Source organism: Tupaia chinensis, unplaced genomic scaffold (genome assembly GCF_000334495.1).
Source record: "Tupaia chinensis unplaced genomic scaffold, TupChi_1.0 Scaffold000232_3, whole genome shotgun sequence".
NCBI classification, from domain to species: Eukaryota; Metazoa; Chordata; class Mammalia; order Scandentia; family Tupaiidae; genus Tupaia; species Tupaia belangeri.
Window position 1 is genome coordinate 750,028 of NW_006159709.1, and position 21,094 is coordinate 771,121.

General features: G+C 37.4%; 1 protein-coding gene across 1 annotated transcript in view; it reads left to right on the plus strand.

Annotated features, from left to right (window-relative positions):
* Window positions 1-2,587: 2,587 nt before the first annotated feature.
* The window catches only part of LOC102493637 (cAMP-specific 3',5'-cyclic phosphodiesterase 4D-like), a 205,945-nt gene continuing 187,438 nt past the window's right edge, over window positions 2,588-21,094 (plus strand). The window contains exon 1 of the mRNA XM_027771815.1: window positions 2,588-2,716. Coding sequence (XP_027627616.1) covers window positions 2,675-2,716 — 42 coding nt within the window. The 5' untranslated portion in view covers window positions 2,588-2,674. The remainder of the gene's footprint in view (window positions 2,717-21,094) is intronic.

Here is a 21,094-nt window from a genome sequence, read left to right on the forward strand (position 1 = left end):
TCACTATATAGACTGAGTTACTGGGCAGAAAAAGAAATGTATTAGTTCCAGAAGAGGGAAAGAATTGCAAATTCTTCTGAAACATACAAGACACACCCAAAGGCTATGTGCAGATAATTGGAACCCTTTAACTCTTAAGTTTAGGAGTGTGATTCTATATTGACATAATTTATGTTCAAAGGGGTATAATTATGTTTGTAGGGAACTTTATAGTTTCCAGAAAACTTTCTGAGATACTGTCTAATTAATCCCTTTAACATTCCTGTGAGTAGATTGTGGGAGTACTGTTATCTCCATTTCACAGAAAAGCAAGCAACTGGTGGTGATGGTGGGGGGAAATAGAGGAATTTTCTAATTTCGTACAGCTTGTGTGTATGACATAATGATGAAAGTAGAACTTCTGATGACCAGTTCAGGGCTTTTTCTCCTATATAAATCCTTACTCTCTAGGGAAGAATCTGTCTTAACTCCCTTATTCTCTCATCGAAGCAGCAAAATTTATACAGGTGTTCCAGCTCAGATTCAATCTCTGAATGTTCCAGCACCGTTGATTTTACCTACCTCTTCTCATTTTTATTTCTAAAGTGTTCTCTCTGTAGGAGCTAACTCTTCTTCTCCCTAATTAACTTTCATGTGGAAACTCCTATCATAATGAAATCGCACGTGAGCGTGTTCTCTTGCCGGATTTTCTTTTTAGTGCACCTGCAGGGGAACGCGTTTCTGCTGTCTCACTGCATTATCTCTGCTGAGGGAGAAATTGGTAGAACTAAGATAACTGCTTTAATGAGAATAAACCTTTTTCTTTTTAAAATTTAATTATCAGAGGGTACAAGCGCTTACCAGAGAGATGGAGAGAATGAGATGGAGAGAAAGAAAGCATTCTCAATGGGGGGTGGTCATGCCACAATCTCTTCTCCTCCATTTCTCCATCCTGTGGGGATTTGGGCACACATGCACATGTGTCCAGCATGTTCTTCAAGCTGCAGGGACCATGATTCAAACCATGTGGGTCGGCCATGTGAGATCTGGCTCACTTAACCACTAGGCATGGAGCTGGCCAAGAGTAAACCTTTTATCTAGCATTCTTAGATTTGGGTCCAGCTTTGAAATTTACAGAGGTTGTTGATAGTTAAAATGCATCAGGTGATGATAGCAGCAGCCAAGCAGTATGGCAGAGTAGATGAAAACATGGGCTTTAGAGGCAGACATACCAAGTTTGAATCCTGGTTTTGCTGTTTACCAGGCAATTTACTTCACTTCGTGGAGCCCATGTCCTCTTCTGTACAGCGGGGATAATATAATGACAATATCTACCTAATGGGGTTAATGGATGAATTAATAATAGAACAGTGAATGAGACTCATATTCAAAACAGGTTTGTTCAGCCATTGCAGGTTGCTGGGAGGATGGTGTCAGTCCCTCTGGGCTGATCCGAAGACCCCAGTACTGCTGAATGGCCTCTACTGAGGCCCACACTGATGTTGTGTTCCCTACAGTCTTTTCCACTTTTGTTTTGTTTAGTTTATTTAGATGCTTTTTTTTTCTGTATGTGTTCTTTGAGATTTTTCAATTGCTTTAGCAAAACCAGTTCCTCCTCTTAAAACTCTGGAATAAGTTTTTTGAGAAGCTTAGACAAAATTCAATGGATAGAACTATGCAGATGCTATTGTTAGTGTCAGCCTACACCTACAAGGTTTTTGTGTTTCAGTAAAGCCTCATCCCCTATCTTTTCTGGTGAGTTATTTCCCAAAAGGCATGGCAGCCCACATATAAATATACCTTTTGAGTATGCAAGTTATGTCCTGTCCTAATATATACCAGAATATACATCCAATATATGAATATCAGAAATGAACACAACATATACAGTAAACAATATGTTCTTTGCTAAAACTCAAAACAGAATCTCCTTCTGAGTGTCTAGAGGAAGTGAAAGTTAGGTAATGAAGCTGTCAGTGTCATTCAAGTGGCAACTACTCTGGAATATTTGAAATAACAGTTATTGCTTAACGAGGTAAACTGTTTGCCCTCAACTTCTCTCAAGCATTTCTTATAACCACTTTTAACTAAAAGGGTAAAGAACTCACAAAATTTACTAAAAACTACTGGGATATCTTCAGTATATTGTGATTGCTGATGGAACAAGAAGTCATGCTGCAGTGCTCAGAGGGTTCCTCACTTTCGATTCTTCCAGTAGGGCCACCTTAATGTCCTTTAGTGGAAAACTGAGGGATCCTTCTTTCCCAGCAATAATTAGCACATACACAATTTTGTTTGCATCTTCATTTCACACATACAACATTAAGTTGTGGCTACCATAACTATTTTTTCCCCCAGTCACTAAAAATGTTGACTTGAATATTTAATGGAAAACAGATGGTCCTTGAAATCTCTAACTTATATTTAACAAAAGCTGTTTTGGAGATGTCGCTTGTGTATACTTTTACTGCTTTAAACACGCCACTATTTTAGCTTGTTCTGGTGAATTATTTAAGAATTACTGTCCTAATCTAAGACAGCATTTTGAAGTGCACGTGTTAATCATATACTTGATTAAACATTTCCTTGCCTTTCTTTTCAGCACGCCAGTTGGTTTTTGAGTGGATAGTTGTTGCAGTGAGAGCATAGTCGTTGGAAACAACTTGTGCCTGTTTGAATTACTCCAAACACCACCATGAAGAGAAATACCTGTGATTCGCTTTCCCGGAGCAAAAGTGTAAGTAGCTTTGTTTTAAATTTCTTTCCTACAAATGTGTACATAGGACTTTGCACTATTTTCTTTGGATTTTAGTACTGTGCTAGCATCATCAGGCTTGTGGGAAACCTTTGATTAACTTTCAGTTCTCTCACTACACATAGCTTATTAACCAAACAAGACTTGTCTATGTGAAACGGTTGACATTTGATGGGAATTCTCTTTCAGGCAGTTTATGCATGTTGTTATCACTTATGTAAACCTGTGGACATGATATTGAACATTCTAACTTTGGAATGCATGCAGAAATTATATGACTAAAAATTAAAATTGAGGAAATTTATATATTGAATATCAAACTTTCGGGCAAGTTCAAAAATATAAACTGAACTGATACTAGGTATATGAATAGGTTTTGAATGAGTGTAGGGGATGAATAATGTGAATACATTGTGCTTGATCAGTGGGACACCCCTTCCAAGAACTTTTACCCTAGCATATATTTCAAATCTCTTTCTTTCTCCTTTTAAACAGTTTGAAGTGAATATTCTCAGGGTCCTGACAAAGGTTCAGACTTCTTTCCAATTCCTTAATGTTCTTAAGGTATTGAATTTCTGATAATTTTTTATATTTCTGTTAGCTCGGGAAGAAAGTGTAAGCAAATAGAGCAACTCAAAGGAAGTTACACAAGGCAAGAATGAAAGCAGACTGTTAGTTTCCATTAGGCAAGCTCTAAGAATATGTCCTTTTGTTCATTTACCCAAGGGGGAAAAGGCATCCAAACAGATGTAGTTGTGACGTAGGAACATTCATGTGAAGGCATCAGAAAAACCACAAATGCAAACACATTGCTCTAGTATGGGAATGATTTGTGTTACAACTAGTGAGTCTATTGTGGTGGCCCAAGGTCATCGTTCATTCTTTCTATAGAATTGCAATCTAGCTTTGGGACCAGCAGTTAGTGTAATGGCTATTTCGCTGGACTCACACATAGTCGACCGTGGTTTGCATCCCGGATCCGGTGGCTTAAAACTCACGCCAGGCACGTGTGCGTGCGTGCCCAAGATCCCAAGAGGAGTATGGAGAAGAAGGGATTGCGGCGTGGCCATCCCCCCAGGGGATGATTTCTCGCTTTCTGTCTCTCTATCTCTGTTTGTCTGGCGAGCGCATGCACCCTATAGCAAAAACCTCTTAAAAAAAATAAAGAATTGCAATCTAGCTTTTAAGGGTGAGATGTGTATGGGACAAGGTAAGAATAGTATGCCCAGTAGGGTTTCTTAAAAAGAGTATGTACTGAGATGGATACAAGTGCTTTGTGCTGTTTTTAATAACCAACAAGTAAACTCAACAAACTCTGAGGGAATTTTGAGATTTATTTGTTTTATTGGTTGGTGTCTATGGATTATTGCATAAAATAAAGGGCCATGACTTTGAACCTGGAATTTCTTTTTATCATCATATAGGGTTGTTCATTGTGATACGAGGTGACTTATGTACAAATGACCAAACTACAAACACATCCTTCTGTTACTGCATTCCCTTATTATAAATGAAATATGAAAGCAAACCATTCACATAATGCTTTCTTCTTTTATTGAATTTCAGAGCCATATGATATGGAAAAGATATGTAAAGGCGAAAAGGAGAATGTTTGGGATAATTAAAAGTCTATCATCAAACATTTTCCTATTCTTGGAGGCAAACATTCTAAAAGCAAATGATTAACTGAATTGTGACCTTACGGAACTGCAAGTACTTAATGATGCTAGAAGATTTCCTATTTATATTTGTTTAATGCAGAAATTTTTATCTTGGTGAAAAGGCTCAAGCCTCTCAAGAGAACCTGAGTTGCCTACATTTCTCCAAATGTAAACAGCAGAGTTCTTATTTCACTGCTTCCTAGCTTCTCGAAAATCCACTAGTATAAAGAAAGTATTTCTACTTAATTAAATGACTCTAAGTGAGAGATTACTGCTTATCAAAGAGAAGAGTCAGGTTTTGTGTCTTGTCACTTCAGGGCTTCAAACATTTGTTTTGCACTGGTCTAAGAATGTCACCCCCTACCAATTAAGTCTTTGCTGTAGCAGAATCCTAAACTATACATTTAGAAATAGGTGTTTCCTGTTTTTGATAAAGTTTCAAGAATTAATTTCATTCAGAATCTGAGAATATTGGGACCAGTAGATGGCATAATGGTTATGTCGCTGGACTCACAGGTAGTCAACTACGGTTCAAGTTCCAGACCCGGTGACTTAAAACTCTCACTGAGTATATGTGCGTGCATGCCCAAGATCCCTAGAGGAGAATGGAGGAAAAGAGATTGCAGTGTGGTCCCCCTCTCCTGGGTGTGATTTCTCGCTTTCTGTCTCTCTGACTCTGTCTTTCCAGCAAGCACAGGTGCCCTAACTCTCGTTTTCCCAAAAAACCAGGGTCCCCAAAAAAAAAAAAAAAAAAAAAAAAAAAAAAAAAAAAAAAAAAAAGCGAGAGAGAGACAGAAAAGAAAAGAATCTGGGTGTGTTTTTCTTTTGTATTATGACATTTGAAAATTCCAAATGAATATTTTAAATGTTAAAACACCCTTTCTACCTCCTTACATGTCTCTCTATATATTTGTTCTTTGTTTCTCTGAAAACTTAAGGCATACATAAGAGGTGGGAAAGGCCATCTTTAATCGCTTTGTTTGGAGAGTTCCCCTCACTAGAGGAGTTCCAGTGTGGCTTTTAACACTGTTTAATCAATCTCTATATCATGTAAAAGATCCAGGTACATGATGAGTGGTTAAACTAGGTGAGAGTTCCATTTTCTGTCAATTAGGAGTTTCTATGATTCATGTTGTGTTTGTTTATAAATTGAATTGTGAATTTATTCCCAAATAAAGTAAGCACATTAGTCAGCTCTGGCTACCTAACAAAATGCCACAGACCAAGTGACTAAAAACAATAATTTATTTTCTCACAGTTCTGGAGTCTGAGAAACTCAAGATCAAAGTGCCAGCCAATTAGGTTCTGGTAAGGGCTCTTATCCTGGCTTGCCAATGGCTTGCACACAGCCATGGTCTCGTCGTGTCCTCACATGGTAGAGAGAGCGAGCAAGTTGTCTTATGTCTCATTATAAGATCACTAATCCCATCATAAGGGCCCTGCCTTCATGTCCTCATCTCATCCCAATTATCCCTTCCTCCAAGACTATCCCATCAGGGGTTAGCACTTAAACATATATATTTAATATATATAATATATATTATATATATGCATATATATATAATATTAAAAATATAAAAAATAAAATATAAATCATTGTGATATTTAAACCTAAAAGATAGTGACTAATATTTATGGAATCAGCATATTCTCTCAATCACATAATCCTGAAAACCATCTAGATGATAATGTTCTCTTCATTTCTTATTGTGTAGGTTTTATGTTAGGGAAACTCTTCATGTTCTTAACATCCAATCCAATGACACAGGTGTCTAAAGTGCCTTGATTTGTCAATGGATTTACCAGTTAAGCTAACTTTTCAGAAGTTCGTAAATTTAGTTCTATCTGAGCCACCTCAATTCTCTCTACCAATGCCAACTTGCCACACTGGTTTTTGGCTTCTCAGGAGACTAAAGGAAAGATATAGAAATGGGGACAAGATATAAAGTATTGTATAGTAATAATATATTTAAAAATCAGTAATTATCTAAAAATATTTTAAAGCAACTTTTCTTATAATATCTCTGTTGATATTCTCTAAATTCATGAATTTTTATAAATCCTCTTATCTGGAAAGTGAACTTGATAGATTTTAATCCTTCTTCATTAAATAATTCTCTTGTGTATTAAAATCTAAAATATCTTGTACTATTTTCCATAAAATCCCAACTTGCCAGTACACTGAATATTTCCTCCTACCAATCTGAGGAGATTCAAGACATCGTCTGTTCAATTGGATTTATTATTTTCTTGATGAAATTGCCCTCCATTTGACTTAGGCCTCTTTTGGGTGTTCTACATGTGGATAAATTTATCACTCACCAGATGTCTTTAATTGATGTTCCCTGTTCTTTTTTGATAGAATTGTTTAGTATTTATTGAAACTGGAAGCTAGTTCTGGCTGGTTGGAGGGCACAGGGTATCTGGAAGTTTCTTTATATACTGAATCTAAAGCCCAAATAAATAGGCTATCAGTTTTGAATCCAGGAGTTTAGAGCCCATCTGGTGAAATATGCCCAGCAGGCTCTCTAGAATTTCTTCTTTTCACAGAAGACTTAAAATTTTGTCAAAGTTTGTAAACCAAAATTATCTTATTCTTTAAAACAATAATTTATTACCAGTTGTGTCTACATTACTGAGATTTTAAATTAACACATAGTAATTGTACACATCTGTGGAGGTACAGTGTACTTTTTCAGTACAAGAATGCAATGTACAATGATGAAATCAGAGCATTTAGTACACCTATCATCTAATATTTGTCATTACATGTATCAGAAACTTTCAAAACTCTCCCTTTTAGTTACCTTGAAATATTAGTAGACTGCTGTTAACTATAGCCTATTTAGTTAGTTATTAAAATTTTTTTCAATTTTTTTATACATTCAATCATATTATTTAGCTTACAAAGTGAACATTTCAATATGGGAACATTTCTCCCCAGTACAGTTGATCAAAATATCAACAGATAACACCACACCTCCCTGTCCCGTCAATTCTCTGCCTCCGTATCCCTCCTCCAAATGTCCTTCCCCAGGCCCCACTCCTCCACACACACCACATCTGGTATTCACACCCATCTCTTCTGTTTGTACATCCTTTAGTCAATCAATTTCAGTCATAGAGTGTGGACACTCAGTATATATTAACTGGAGACATACAATGTCTCTCCTTCATAGCCTGGCTTGCTTCACTCAGCAGTAAATCTTCCATATTCTTCCACTTTCTGTCAAAAGCCAGATTTTTATTTTTTACGTCTGAATAGTATTCCATAGAGTATATGTGCCACAGTTTTTCAATCCATTCATCTGTATGGCGGCATTAGGGTTGGTTCCATGTCTTAGCAATCGTGAATAGTGCTGCAATAAACATTGATGTGCAAGCTGTTTTCCAATGAAGAATTTTACTACTGCATTTTATTGGGTTGTTGGAACAGTCACGACATACTGAATTTTTTTTCTATACAAAATTGCGTTATGACTTTTCCAACAACCCACTATAACTAGTAATGGTTCCTCTTTCGTCTGTAATTTGTTTCATTAATCATTATCCCTCTATTCCCCACCTCCAATTCTTCCTAGCCTCTAGCAATCATTCATCATCTCTCTACCTCTATGCGATAATTATTTTCAATTTCCACATATGTAGGAATACATGAGGTATATGCCTTTCTGGGCCTAGCTTATTTCACTTAACAAATGTCCTTCAGGCTCAACCAGTTAATTTCAAATGATAGCATTTCATTCCTTGTAAAGACCAAATAGCATTCCTGTGTGTGTGTGTATGTATGTGTGTGTGTGTGTGTGTGTGTGTGTGTACACCACATTTTCTTTACCCATTTATTTGTTGATAGAAACTTAGGTCAATTTCTACTTTTTGGCTATTGAAAACAGTGTTGCAATAAAAAAATATTAATAAATTTAATAAATAAAAAAAAACATACTAAAAGTTGGAAAAAGGACCTGAATAAACAGTTCTCAAAAGAAGACATACAAATGGACAACAAATATAAAAAATACTTGATATCACTAATCATTAGGAAATGCAAATAGAAACCACCATAAGGAGCCAGCTCTGTGGTGCAGTGGTAATGCACTGCTCTAGGGAAGCCAAATCCCACTTGGTGTCTGCAATTCAAATACTCAGCCCTGTTGACCTGAAACACATTGCGTATATGTGGAAGTGCCCAGGATCTGATGGGCTGGAGGACTAGACAGATTCTGTGAAGGGTGTTCCCCTTCTGTCTTCCTCGTTTTCATTCACATAAAGGTATGCCTTCTATCATGAATAAAGAAAAGATATTTAAAGACCAACAACACAATGAGACATCATCTCATCCCTGTTACAATGGTTATTATCAAAATGCAAAAAATAACAAATGCTGGCAAGGATACTGAGAAAGGGGAACTGTTTTTAACACTGTTGATGGGAGTTAGTATAGCTATTATGAAAAAACCGAATGGAAGTTCCTCAAATAACTAAAAATAGAACTGCCATATGATCCAGCAATTCCTACTAGGAATATGTACAAAGGGAAGGAAATTGGTATGTTGTAAAGACATCTGCACCCCAATATTTATTGCAGCACTATTCACAGTAGTAGAAATGTGGAACCAACCTAAATGTCCATCAATATTGTGCACGTTTTGAGGAGCAATCCCTCTCCTAATGACCCAGGGCAAGTAATTGATGCCATTTTAGTTGTACTGCAGTGCCTCCTGGAAAAGGCAGACCAAAAAGAAATTTGGAAAGGATGATACATTTTGTTCTGGCACTTCAGAGCTGCCTACATTTATTATTCCTCACAATTACCTTGTAAGATAGCCTAGTTTGGGTTTTTATGGTTAAAGTAATAATAACGGATCTCTTCCTAGTATGTCCTCATTTCTCTACTGTATCTATCACCACCTCAAGTACAAGATTGACATAATTGATATGTTATAGCTTGGAATCCTGATAAACATAGAGAAACTGGATTTTTCACTGGTGTTTGCTCAGGATCCAAAGAAAGGTCAGAGTTAATACTGTATGTAAGATGCTTTGAAAATTGCAAAGCAGAAATAAAATAATACTCTTTTTTGTGTCTTTATTATCCACAAACTAAAACAAAAACTTGTAGGCTTAGAAATGTCATCCCTTTGGATATTATTCCTGCCTTGTATTCCAGCTTGTGTTCTTTCTTTATAAATGGCTACTGTGTATTAGACTCTGGGTATCCAATGTGAGTAAAATACATGCTCACATGGAGCATATTTGACTACTAAATTTATAATTTTTATCATTTATTAAAATCATTTCACCTCCCTGTCAACCCCACTTGGATCACCCAAGTCTATCACATTTTAATCTTTAATTCTTCTTCACAGGGTGTCTGAAGTCCTGTTTCTCTCAAATCATTATGTACTTGCACTTCCTCACTTTGTGGGTATATTGTTTGGTAGAGATATTTTGAGCTGTGAATAATGTGCCATAATTGTCAATTATGCTCATTGTTGCAGAAACATAGATTATTTTAGAATGGTTATAAAGAATTTTCCTCAGATAATCAGCAGCAGTATAAGAAAAGCCAAGAGTATAAATGGTTGAGTATGGCAAGAAAGGTCTGAAAGAATAGGGACTGATCAGCTACCATTTGCTTGAAATCAATCACATGTCACATGACGACTGTGTAGCAGCCAAAGCTGATTATTAAATTGTCATCTTAGAAAAATCTCCACTTTATCCCCCATATTGTGATGTATGTGCTATTTCATTTTTGGATTATTTTAACTTGGACTTGAATTAGAAATGATTATGTCCAAGAAATAATTGCATATATCATACTTAGCAATATAAATGTTGAGATATCTAAAAATGTAGAAGAACTGAATTGAATCAGTGATGAAGATTAAATAATGATTCTCACAGATGGTATTTCTCAAGGTGAAATTCTGAAGAAAAGCCTAATAATTTGGTGGCATTTTCTATTAGTAATATTTTGCTCCAGAAAAAGTTTACTTTTATAAGAGCTTCTTATTTTTAGCCAACGCCAATTCTCTATTTTTATGATCTGATTAACTATAATTTTTGTAATTTTTAATTGAAATGATTGCCCATTAGAAAGTGCTTTGAAGGCTAAAAAGTAACTTTAATTATGTTATTAATGTGTTTATGTGTTTCCCATGATCAGTTCTTTTTTTCATGGAAAAAATATGTCATGACTTTTCTGACAACCTAATAGTATGCTTGTTTCAAAGGTAAAATAGGAGAAAATATTGGAAGCACATTGCAAAGTAAAAGCAAACAAAAAACTCTAAGCTAACCAATCAAAGACACCAAAATACAATGTTATATTCAATTGATTATATATTTCTGTACTAAATCTTTCAAATCTTACAGATTTATTTTATTTACTTATTTCTCCCATGAAACAGAAACATGGAAAGGAAGATTAAAGAGAGCAAGGGAAAGAAATAGGGATGCACTGGTAGGGCCTTTATGTGGTTATTTACCTGCAGCCTCAGCTAGCCAGGATCGTGGGTTCATGCACATGCCCATCTTATGTAGGGAGACCACAGGATGCAAACTTGGGACCTTCCCATGTGGCTTCAGCATTGTGTACTATTGTCTTACAACTGTGAAACTACAGGTAGCTTTAAGGATTTTTTAAATGAATTGATCCATTAATAAGCAGATGCACAAGAACAAACAACAACTTTACTTTTATTGTTGAAAAAGATTACTCTTGTCACTTCAGTTCCCATAGATTGTGCAAATTAAGGGTCAGGACGCTAAAGCCAAGAATCGTTGATGGCAATGTAATTAGAACTGCCTCCTGAACATGCTTTCTGGTACCCTTAGTCACCCCAGTTGCTTCACAATCTACACACATAGAGTTGGGAGTACAGCCCAGTTACAGCCCAAGACTGGGATGACTTTTAGCTTATAGCTCTCTTATGTCCCCTTCATTCTTCCTACTGGGGCAGCCTGAACTTCTGTTTTTGCACTGTTGTTTCTGCATTAAGGATTTGGTCATGCTTATAGCCTTCAACTTCCCAAATTTAATTCAGTCAACAATATTTATTAGGCCCTCACCAACTATTTGACTACACTATAATAGTTATATTTCGTGGAGCTGCACACAAAATGGTACCCCAGAGGCTCACGGAGTTATACCAGCAATTCACTTCTAGATTGTGATTTAAGCTTTGTAGAGAATCTGTCTCACTGAGTACTAAAAACGAAATATATTAAAACTACTGAAAATGAATGATACTACAGAACCGCAATGTGACAATATTCTTTACAAACTCATTCGTGAGAAGCTGTAAGCTTCTCATCTCTGCTTATTGCATGTACTTTGAAATAAGATTGACTGCCCCACTTGTATTTTTCTAGAAGAGGACATGCATAGCATTAATTTGCCAGCAGGGTTCCATTTCCACATAATATCTATCATACCAAGAGAGATCTAAACATTGCTCAGAAATGATAGTCTCTGAAGAGATATTCAAAGAAAAATAAAGGATCTGGGGAAAAAATGAGAAATTCCTAGTATGTGTACATGTAAAGACTGGAAAAGTAAAAGATTCTGTTTGTTGTGGTTGGTTTGGAATTACTCATACAGTGTTCAGAACATGTATTTCCTCCTCCAAAGTAAATAAAATAATTGGCAGAGCAGTCAAAAGAGACCACATCCCTGAGTGAGTAGTGTTGTTGTCTATTCAGAAAGCATTTGAATGTTCTGATTTCCTGAAATAATGCTGAATACCTTCTAACACAGAAAAGAGAAGGAAAAACAGCAGCAACAAAATGGGATTAGATATTGGCAAAAGGGACTCAGAATAATCCAAGTTAAACTTTCTGATAGGATGGGACCAGCAGGTGTCATAGTGGTTGGGGTGCTGGATCCCACATGGCTGATTGTGGTTTTGTCCCAGACCTGGTGGCTTGAAACTCATGCCAGGCACATGTGCATGAGTTCCCAAAATCCTGGGAGAATGCAGGAGAAGAGATTGTGGAGTGGTCTTCCTCCCCAGGGGGTGATTTCTTACTTTCCCTTTCACGCTCCATCTATGTCTCTCTGGTGAGCACACATACCCTATGGAAAAAACTTTGAAAAAAGTCCAGAAACTTTCTGACAGGGTTTTTTGGTATTGGTATGATTTTTTTTTTTTGAGGAAATTTTGAAATGTCTTATATCAAGATCTTTCCAAGGTGTGATCAAGTCTTTATGTCTCTTTCAATCTGTATTTTTGTCAATACCATCTTTTTTTTTTTTTTTGGAGAGATTTTCACTGTAGGGCGCGTGCGCTCGCCAGACAGACAAGAGAGAGACATAGAGACAGAAAGCGAGAAATCACCCCCCGGGGGGATGGTCACGCCGCAATCCCTTCTCCTCCATTCTCCTCTCGGGATCTTGGGCACGCACGCACACGTGCCCGGCGTGAGTTTTAAGCCACCGGGTCCGGGACACGAACCGCGGTCGACTACGTGGGAGTCCAGCGACATAGCCATTACACTAACTGCTGGTTCCCGTCAATACCATCTTATGAATGATAAGAAATGAGTATATTTCAGTTTATAATTTTAAACTTCTCATTATTCTGTTTATGATTGTGTGTATATTATGTGTTTATGCAGAGGTAAATGAGAAAGATTAACTAATATGTTAATTGACATCTCATTTGAAGCCAAAGGTGTATTCTTTCATTAGACTGATATACATCATTCATTAAATTATCCTGTGCCTTCATTTTATGAATGCTTGCTAATATATGACCTTGAGTAAGTGCCTTGCTGGTTCATTTTATTCATGTGTGAAATGGGGGGCGGGGGAAGCAGACTAAAGATTTCTTTCAACCCTAAGACTATGACTGTATTCCCAAGATGCTGAACTTCTTGAAACAGGCTCAATAAAAAATTGTGCATTATGACACTTGCAGGCAAAGTACAGGTACTTCTTAACTTTATAAATGACTGTTGTTTCCACCCAAAATGTAAACAAAATCCTGATCAATGAATTGAGCTCATTAAGTCCCTGCCAACTGTGCAAAATGACTGCTTCTGTTACTAAACCATTTGTTGGCTCTAAAAAAGGGTGAAATTGAGCAGATCATTCTTGGAAATTGGGAGAATTCATTAATTCACTTTTTTTTTTTTGAGAGGTTTTTGCTATAGGGCACGTGCGCTCGCCAGACAGACAGAGAGAGACAGAGAGATAGAAAGCAGGAAATCACCCCCCCAGGGGGGATGGTCACGCTGCAATCCTTCTCCTCCATTTGCCTCTCGGGATCTTGGGCACGCACGCACACACACCCAGCATGAGTTTAAGCCACCGGGTCCGGGGCTCGAACCGTGGTCGACTACGTGGGAGTCCAGCGACATAGCCATTATGCTAACTGCTGGTCCCATTAATTCACTTTTTTTTACTGCCTTAAACATTAATCTTGTTTTACCCATACGTGTTGCTGATGGAGAGGTAGAAATACAGTGTAAAAATTTTTTAAAAATATATATTTGAATGGGCTCTGTTTGAAGAAATCTAGAACAGGAGCTCTGATCAGTTCTCTGCTGATCACCCTCACTTGAACCCCTGCAGTTCACCTGTGGTCACATATTGCTTTTCTTTCTTCCATTATTGCAGAGACCACTGAACTGTTGGGTTGAGTGGTGGACAGCATGTTTCTCTCTTACTTCTCCAAATTATAACCAATCGTAGGCTATAATGTGTAACCACACTTCAATGAGTCCTAGTCATATGGAAAGAAACCAAAGTGCAGGGAGAAAAAAAAACTTTAAAGCCGAATATATCAAATGATCATTTCTGGCATTTACAGCACAGAATGACTACAAGTCTTTCCGTTCTCTTTGGTCACTGACCTACCTCCTTTTGTTCTGTTAATCTCCTCTTGGTGAAGTGCCTCTTACCTTATATTTTGCCTGGTATTCCCTACTACCCAGAAGCTCCTCACTCTAAGAAAACATCATTTACAGTGATACAACTCTGCCCACAATGAAAACTGTATCTACAGCATTATGCAAAGCAATCTAGATAGAAACATTTATATTCCAGCAAGGACTAAACCTGGCCATTGACAAAGGAAAGAAACAACCTTTCCTCAGAGCTAGAGCAAAATCTTTTTCTTTAAAGAAACATGTTCTGTCCCACACTCCCAGATTTTCTTATTAAGATTTAGAAAATATCGGGGTCATTTCTCAGTCAAGAGTACTTCCAGTCTACTGAAAATAGTAGGTTGTTGGAAAAGTCATGACATATTTTTTTCTATGCAAAAATATATCATGATTTTTCTGACAATTCATTATTTAAATATACTGAGTTATCAATGAATTTAAATAATCATCATTCTCACCAAATCCCTGTCACTTCTATTACTTCCAACAGTTGACCTCAACCTCTTAATGTTAGTTTATGGAGCAGTTTTAGAGCAATACAACATCTGGCTTAAGCTCAGGGATGCAGAGAGCTGTGGAGAGTTCCTTTCCCTCCCTTCCTATAAGGAAAAGCTAGACAAATTGCATATTAATGACTTTTAAAAATCCACCAGATAATTGAGGCATAAGGCAGCCAATTATTCCAAATCTAGAAAGATGCTACAAGGTTATTTGTATACCTTAAGCAGACACCATCAGATGCCATACAAACCAGTAAGATTCAGCTGAAAATTTTAAGGAATCGTTCAGGCTGAGTATGTGCTAGTGTAAGAATGTGGACATACTAGAGGTTGCAGAAATAGGAGGTAACATTGTGTCATAAACATTTTCTCCACCAACCCACCACTACTCACAGGGAAGAAGAGGGGAGCAGTAGCCATTGTTCAGCCATTCCCATCACTCCAATGGAATGAAAGAGTTAATCAGGAAAGAGAAAGGCAATAGTAACTGTTGTTTCGGGGTATCAGGGGGAAACCTATGCTGGGAGGGGGAACAGAAACAATGGTGCTAGTGAAGAGGAAAGGAAAAAAAAAAAAAAAAACATGCTCTGTGGCCAGGGATGTGGGAGGAAGATACAGTAGAACAAGTACTATAGTTAGAAGATGGGCAGGAGCCCTTGTAAGACCCAGGGACAGTTTCTACCTAAGAGTGAGGTGTCCCTTCCTCCCTGTCCCCTACCAACAACCTAAAAAGCACTGAATAAAAATAATAGTGAACAGGATCAGTAGATGGTATAATAGTTATGCCAGTGGACTCCTCCATGGCTGGTCATGGTTCAAATCCCTTAACCTGGAGTTTGAAACTCACTCTGGATGCATGTGTGTGGATGTGTGCTCAAAATCTTGAGAGAAGAATGGAGGAGAAGGAATTGTAGTGTGGCCATCTGCTTTGGGAGTGATTTCTCACTTTCTGTCTCTCTGTCTCTCTGTCCCTCTGACAAGTGTTCACGCCATATAGCAAAAAATATCTCTTAAAACAAAAACCCCCAAATTCATGAAATATGGTGGCAAGAGAGACAAGAGACAGATTATGTTTAGGGCTCAGTACCAAAGGAGGGCAATTTGGCCCATTTCCTTACTAGATTAATTCAAATAACTATGTTAAGGCCTAGCTAAAGGTAAATCACACTTAATCTATAAGCATAAAAAAAAGGACTTACCTCAGTATCTACTGTTTCGCACAAGATATCTAGCTTTTAGAAAAAATATTATGAGACATATAAAAAGGCAAGGAGAAAAATAAAACTCTGAAGACATAATATATGAAATCATCCCATCTGTAGGAGGAATGTTGACTGATAAGATAAAGAATTTAAAGTAATTATGATTACTATGTTAAAGGTTCAGGACAGCTTCATAGTGTAGTAGTTATTGTGCATAAAGAACTGGTTCAGCACCTAGCCAATTGCAGTTTGAATCCCAGCCCCGCAGCTTGATAAAAATATCAGGCGCATGTGTGCACATGTACCAAATCCTGACAAGATGGAGAAACAAAGAAAAAAAAATATTGTGGCATGACCATGCCCCATTAAGGGGGAATATTTCTTTCTCTTTCTCTAGTAAACCCAGGAAACTTCTGGAAATAGAAAACACACACACACACACACACACACACGCTAAATCTCCAATGAGAAAGGTTGACAGCATGTGAGATCAGATTGGTATTCCAGCAGAGAGATAGGAACTATAGGAAAAAATCAAATAGAAATGCTAGAAACAAAAAACATGGTAATAAAGATAAAGAATGTCTTTGGCAGGACCAGCAGTTAACATAATGGGTATGTCACTGGACTCCCATGTAGTTGTCTGCGGTTCGAGTCCCGGACCCAGTGGCTTAAACTCACGCTGGGCGCATGTGCATGCATGCCCAAGACCCCAAGAGGAGAATGGAGGAGAAGGGATTGAGGTGTGGCCATCCCCCCCGGGGGGTGATTTCTCGCTTTCTGTCTCTCTGTCTCTGTCTTTCTGGAGAGTGCACATGTCTTATAGCAAAAACCTCTCCAAAAAATAAAAATAATAAGAAGAATGTCTTTGGCTTCATTAGTAGACTTGATGCAGTTAAGGAAATAATGAACTTGAAGATAAGTTAGTAGAAATTGTTTGAACTAGAATACAAAATGAGAAAGAGTAGGCAAAACAGAGACAGAGAATATAACAGAGCACCCAAGAGCAGTGGCACAAAATGAAATATTATGTATATATAACAGAAGTCACAAAAAGAGAAGGGAAAGTGAAGTAGAAGAAATTTTAAAATATTTGTAATTGAAAATTTTCTGAAATTGATGGTAGACAGCAAAGCACAGATTCCGCAGGTCTGAGGATACCAAGCCAAGATACAGATCAAAACACATGCATCACACCACACACACACACACACACACACACACACACACACACACACAGTATCATATCAAAATCTTGAAGGCAGACCAAGAAATAAAGACAAATTACCAAATTACCTACAGGACAAAAATAAGGATTATAGCAAACTTCTCCTCAAAAGCTATGTAGAAAAGAAGAGAAAAGAATGTTATCTTTAAAGTACTGAAAGAAAAAACAGAAAAAAAAAATCAATAACCTGTTAACCCAGAATCCTATATTTGATAAAATTTATACTTAAAAACTTTCACAGAGTGAAACTTTCAGGTTTCTTATCCCTCTGCTATTCCAAAGAAATATGCACCTATGTGTACTCTTTTTATTTTCCCTCCAAGTCTGAGAAGATGAAGATGTTTTTCTTATACAAGACCAACACCGTCATTGTCTCAGAGGTTTCAGTCAATGATCTCTTGTCTCTGATATGCTCAGTTGAAATGTTGGCAGTCTCTCTCCTGCCTTCTTTTCACCTTGGTCTGTGAATTATACATTTCAGTTGCTTTTTTTTTTCTTTAGTTTGCTATAGGGCATGTGGACATGCTGGGAGAGACAGAAAGAGAGAAGGAAAGTGAGAAAACACCCCCTGGGGGGTGGTCACCCTTCAGTCTCTTCTCCTTCATTCTTCTCTTGAGATTGTGGGCATGTGTGCATATGTTTTTCAAGAGACTGAATCTGGGATTTGAATCACCCAGCTGGCCATGTGGGATCCAGCTGCCTTGACCCCAATTGCCTTTTTTTTTTTTTTCAGGACAGAGTCCTCCTGCTTCAGTCCCCCTGAATCATGGGATCACAGGCATGCACCACTGTACCCCACCTTTAAGAACTGAACCCTGACTTTTCATGTGGTTCCAGCCTGCTGAGCTTTTGTCACTCTTGGTCATACAGATCTCTTTTTTTTTTTTTTTGGAGAGATTTTCACTGTAGGGCGCATGCGCTCGCCAAACAGACAGAGAGAGACATAGAGACAGAAAGCGAGAAATCACCCCCCAGGGGGGATGGTCACGCCGCAATCCCTTCTCCTCCATTCTCCTCTCGGGATCTTGGGCACGCACGCACATGCGCCCGGCATGAGTTTTAAGCCACCGGGTCCAGGACACGAACCGCGGTTGACTACGTGGGAGTCCAGCGACATAGCCATTACGCTAACTGCTGGTTCCCCATACAGATCTCTTTTGATGAGTCTAGTATTCTCTTCCTGATAGTCATCTCTGTTTTCTTCCTGGGCTGTATGTTCCTTAAACAATGGCATTCCCTAAAACCTCTGTCCTTGGTCTTTGTGATAATTTAAGACATTAAGATATTTTCTTTCCTGTATTTCACTATCTTTTATTTGATAATTCTAGATTTTCATGTTCAGCTCGGATTGCTAGTTTTAGTCTTAGAAATCTATCCTGGCGAATGTTGAACATTCATGACTTCAACAGTCTACTTTTAAACTTGATTCACCCATTATCCTTTTCTTCTCTAAATATGCTGCTGAAAACTCTAAATATCTCTATTGTACATACTTCTACAGCTGTTAACCCAATTGCATAAACCAGAGTCCTGGGAACCTTCGTTAACTCCTCCCTCAGAACTCCTTCCCTCCAAAATCCAAACAAGCAGCAAGTGTTATTGAATGTATCTGTGTGCTACTTATTTCTGAGACCTTCTCATTTCAACTCAACTTCGCATTCCACCAGTGTTCTGGGAATCACCTGTCCTCCTTCTCAATCTGAGTCTCATTGAAGTATACAATAGAGACCGGCAGATGGCGTAATGGTTATGTCACTGGACTCCCTTGTACTTGACCATGGTTTGAGTCTTAAATCTGGCAGCTTAAAGCTCATACTTGGCTTGTGTGCATGTGTGCCCAAAATCCTGAGAGAATGGAGGAGAAAGGATTGCAGCTTGGCTATCCCCCCAGGGGTTGATTTCTCACTCTCTGTCTCTCTCTGTCTTTCCAGTGAGCACATGCATCCTATAGTAAAAATCTCTCTCAAAAAAAAAAAAAAAAAAAAAAAAAAAGAAAAGAAAAGAAAGAAAGAAAGAGAAAGAAAGAAATATACCATAATAGTGAGATGTAGTAAAATTATATAAGTATTAGTTATGGAAGCTACTGACATTAGAAAATATTCTCTACTTCTATGGCAATTGTTAGTTCTTCCACTAGCAGGATACTGTGTTATTTTAAATCTTTATCTTTTCACAATTGTTTTTAATTAGAACTTAAACTGGCTTCGGATCAGCAGATGGCTTAATGGTTACATTGCTAGATTCACATGGCCAAATGCAGTTTGAGTCCTAGACCTGGTGACTAGAAACACACTGGGTGCATGTGCATGCATGTCCAATATCCTAAGAGGAGAATTGAGAAGAAGGGATTATGGCATGGCTATCTCCCCTGGGTGATGGGGGAGTAATTTCTTGCTTTCTGTCTCTCCATCTCTCCAATGAGTACATGAGCCCTATAGCAAAAATCTTTCTAAAAAATAATAATAACATAAACTGGCTCTAAAAGACTAAATTCACAATAAAGTAGAAGCTGATTTTATGTGTGTATATGTAATTTCTGTTACAGCCATCATTCAAAATTCATTCCTTTCTTTGAAAAAAGGATTATAGCAAAGGCTGATTAGGCATATATGTTTTGTGTCTAAGTTGGTCAAATGAAATGTTACTATATTAGATGTTAAATGGAGTTGAGATTTATATATGTGTCAGTTAGACTAATAATAATAACAATAATTCATAATTACAAAATGCAGTTACATTTCAGTATGCCATTGCAACATTTTCTTGTTCTTTTCCTTACAAAAACTTAGAAGTAGTGAAAGAAATGATTTTTATCCTGATTTTATGGAGACTCAGAATGAACTTAAGCTAGACTAAGTGAGGTAGCCAAGGACACACTGCTAGCATTGGAGAAACCTCACTAAAAGTCTCTTGATTTCAGATTTCTTCCTTGGGTCACTATCCTACCTAGCCTAGCTTATGTAACTTTCAGCATCACTCACATGTGAGTGTATCTGATACACCATGTGTCTACTGAAAATACATTGTAACATATTTATAGTCCAGTCTGTGTATTTATAGTTATATTTACCATTACATAACACTGTTGTATTGTAAAGCCCAGATATTTTTGTATTCTACAGTGGGACAGAATATAGATTTGTTCATTTGTTTAGGAAGAGATTTCAACTGTGAATGGAGGCCTTCAGGGTTGTTGAAAAGAAGGGTGAAATCATAAGTAAACTATTTCATATATTAAAGTGTTAGAATTTTCTTTTCATTTTTCTTTTTAAATTTTTGCTGTAGGGTGTGAAGAGACAGGATATGTTCTTTCTTGAGACAATACAAAACAGGGAAAAAAGGTGAAGGGTGCAGGTAGCAGAGAGGAAGCAAAGATGAATTTCTGTAGAACTAGACCAACTGTTCAGAGGAAACTACGACCAATATCAACTAACTCCAAGAAATTACCTCTTCCTAGAGTATATCCACAAATCACTGGGAAGTCCCTGAATATCTCTCACATGTCTGGGGGAAGGAGTTTATTTATTTTACTTGGTCACAGAAGTCTGAATAGTTAGAACATTCCAGTATTCTCTCTCTCTGTATACTGAAGTGTGCTTACTGATGTGTACTTAAACCTTGGCATAAGGCTGTGTTATTTTATAAAATAATTTTGAGATACAATGTTTTGTGATGTGATCAAAATTTATTGACTGCCTACCAAATGCCAATATATATATATATTCACTTAATTTAATCCTTAAAACCTCTATGATACTAGTTCTGTTACATGACTGAACAAACTGAGGTACAAAAAGGAGCTGATTCTTATGCCTAAAATACCTAAAGCATACAAATTTGAAATAATGGCATGGACTGTGAGAAAGAAACTAGTA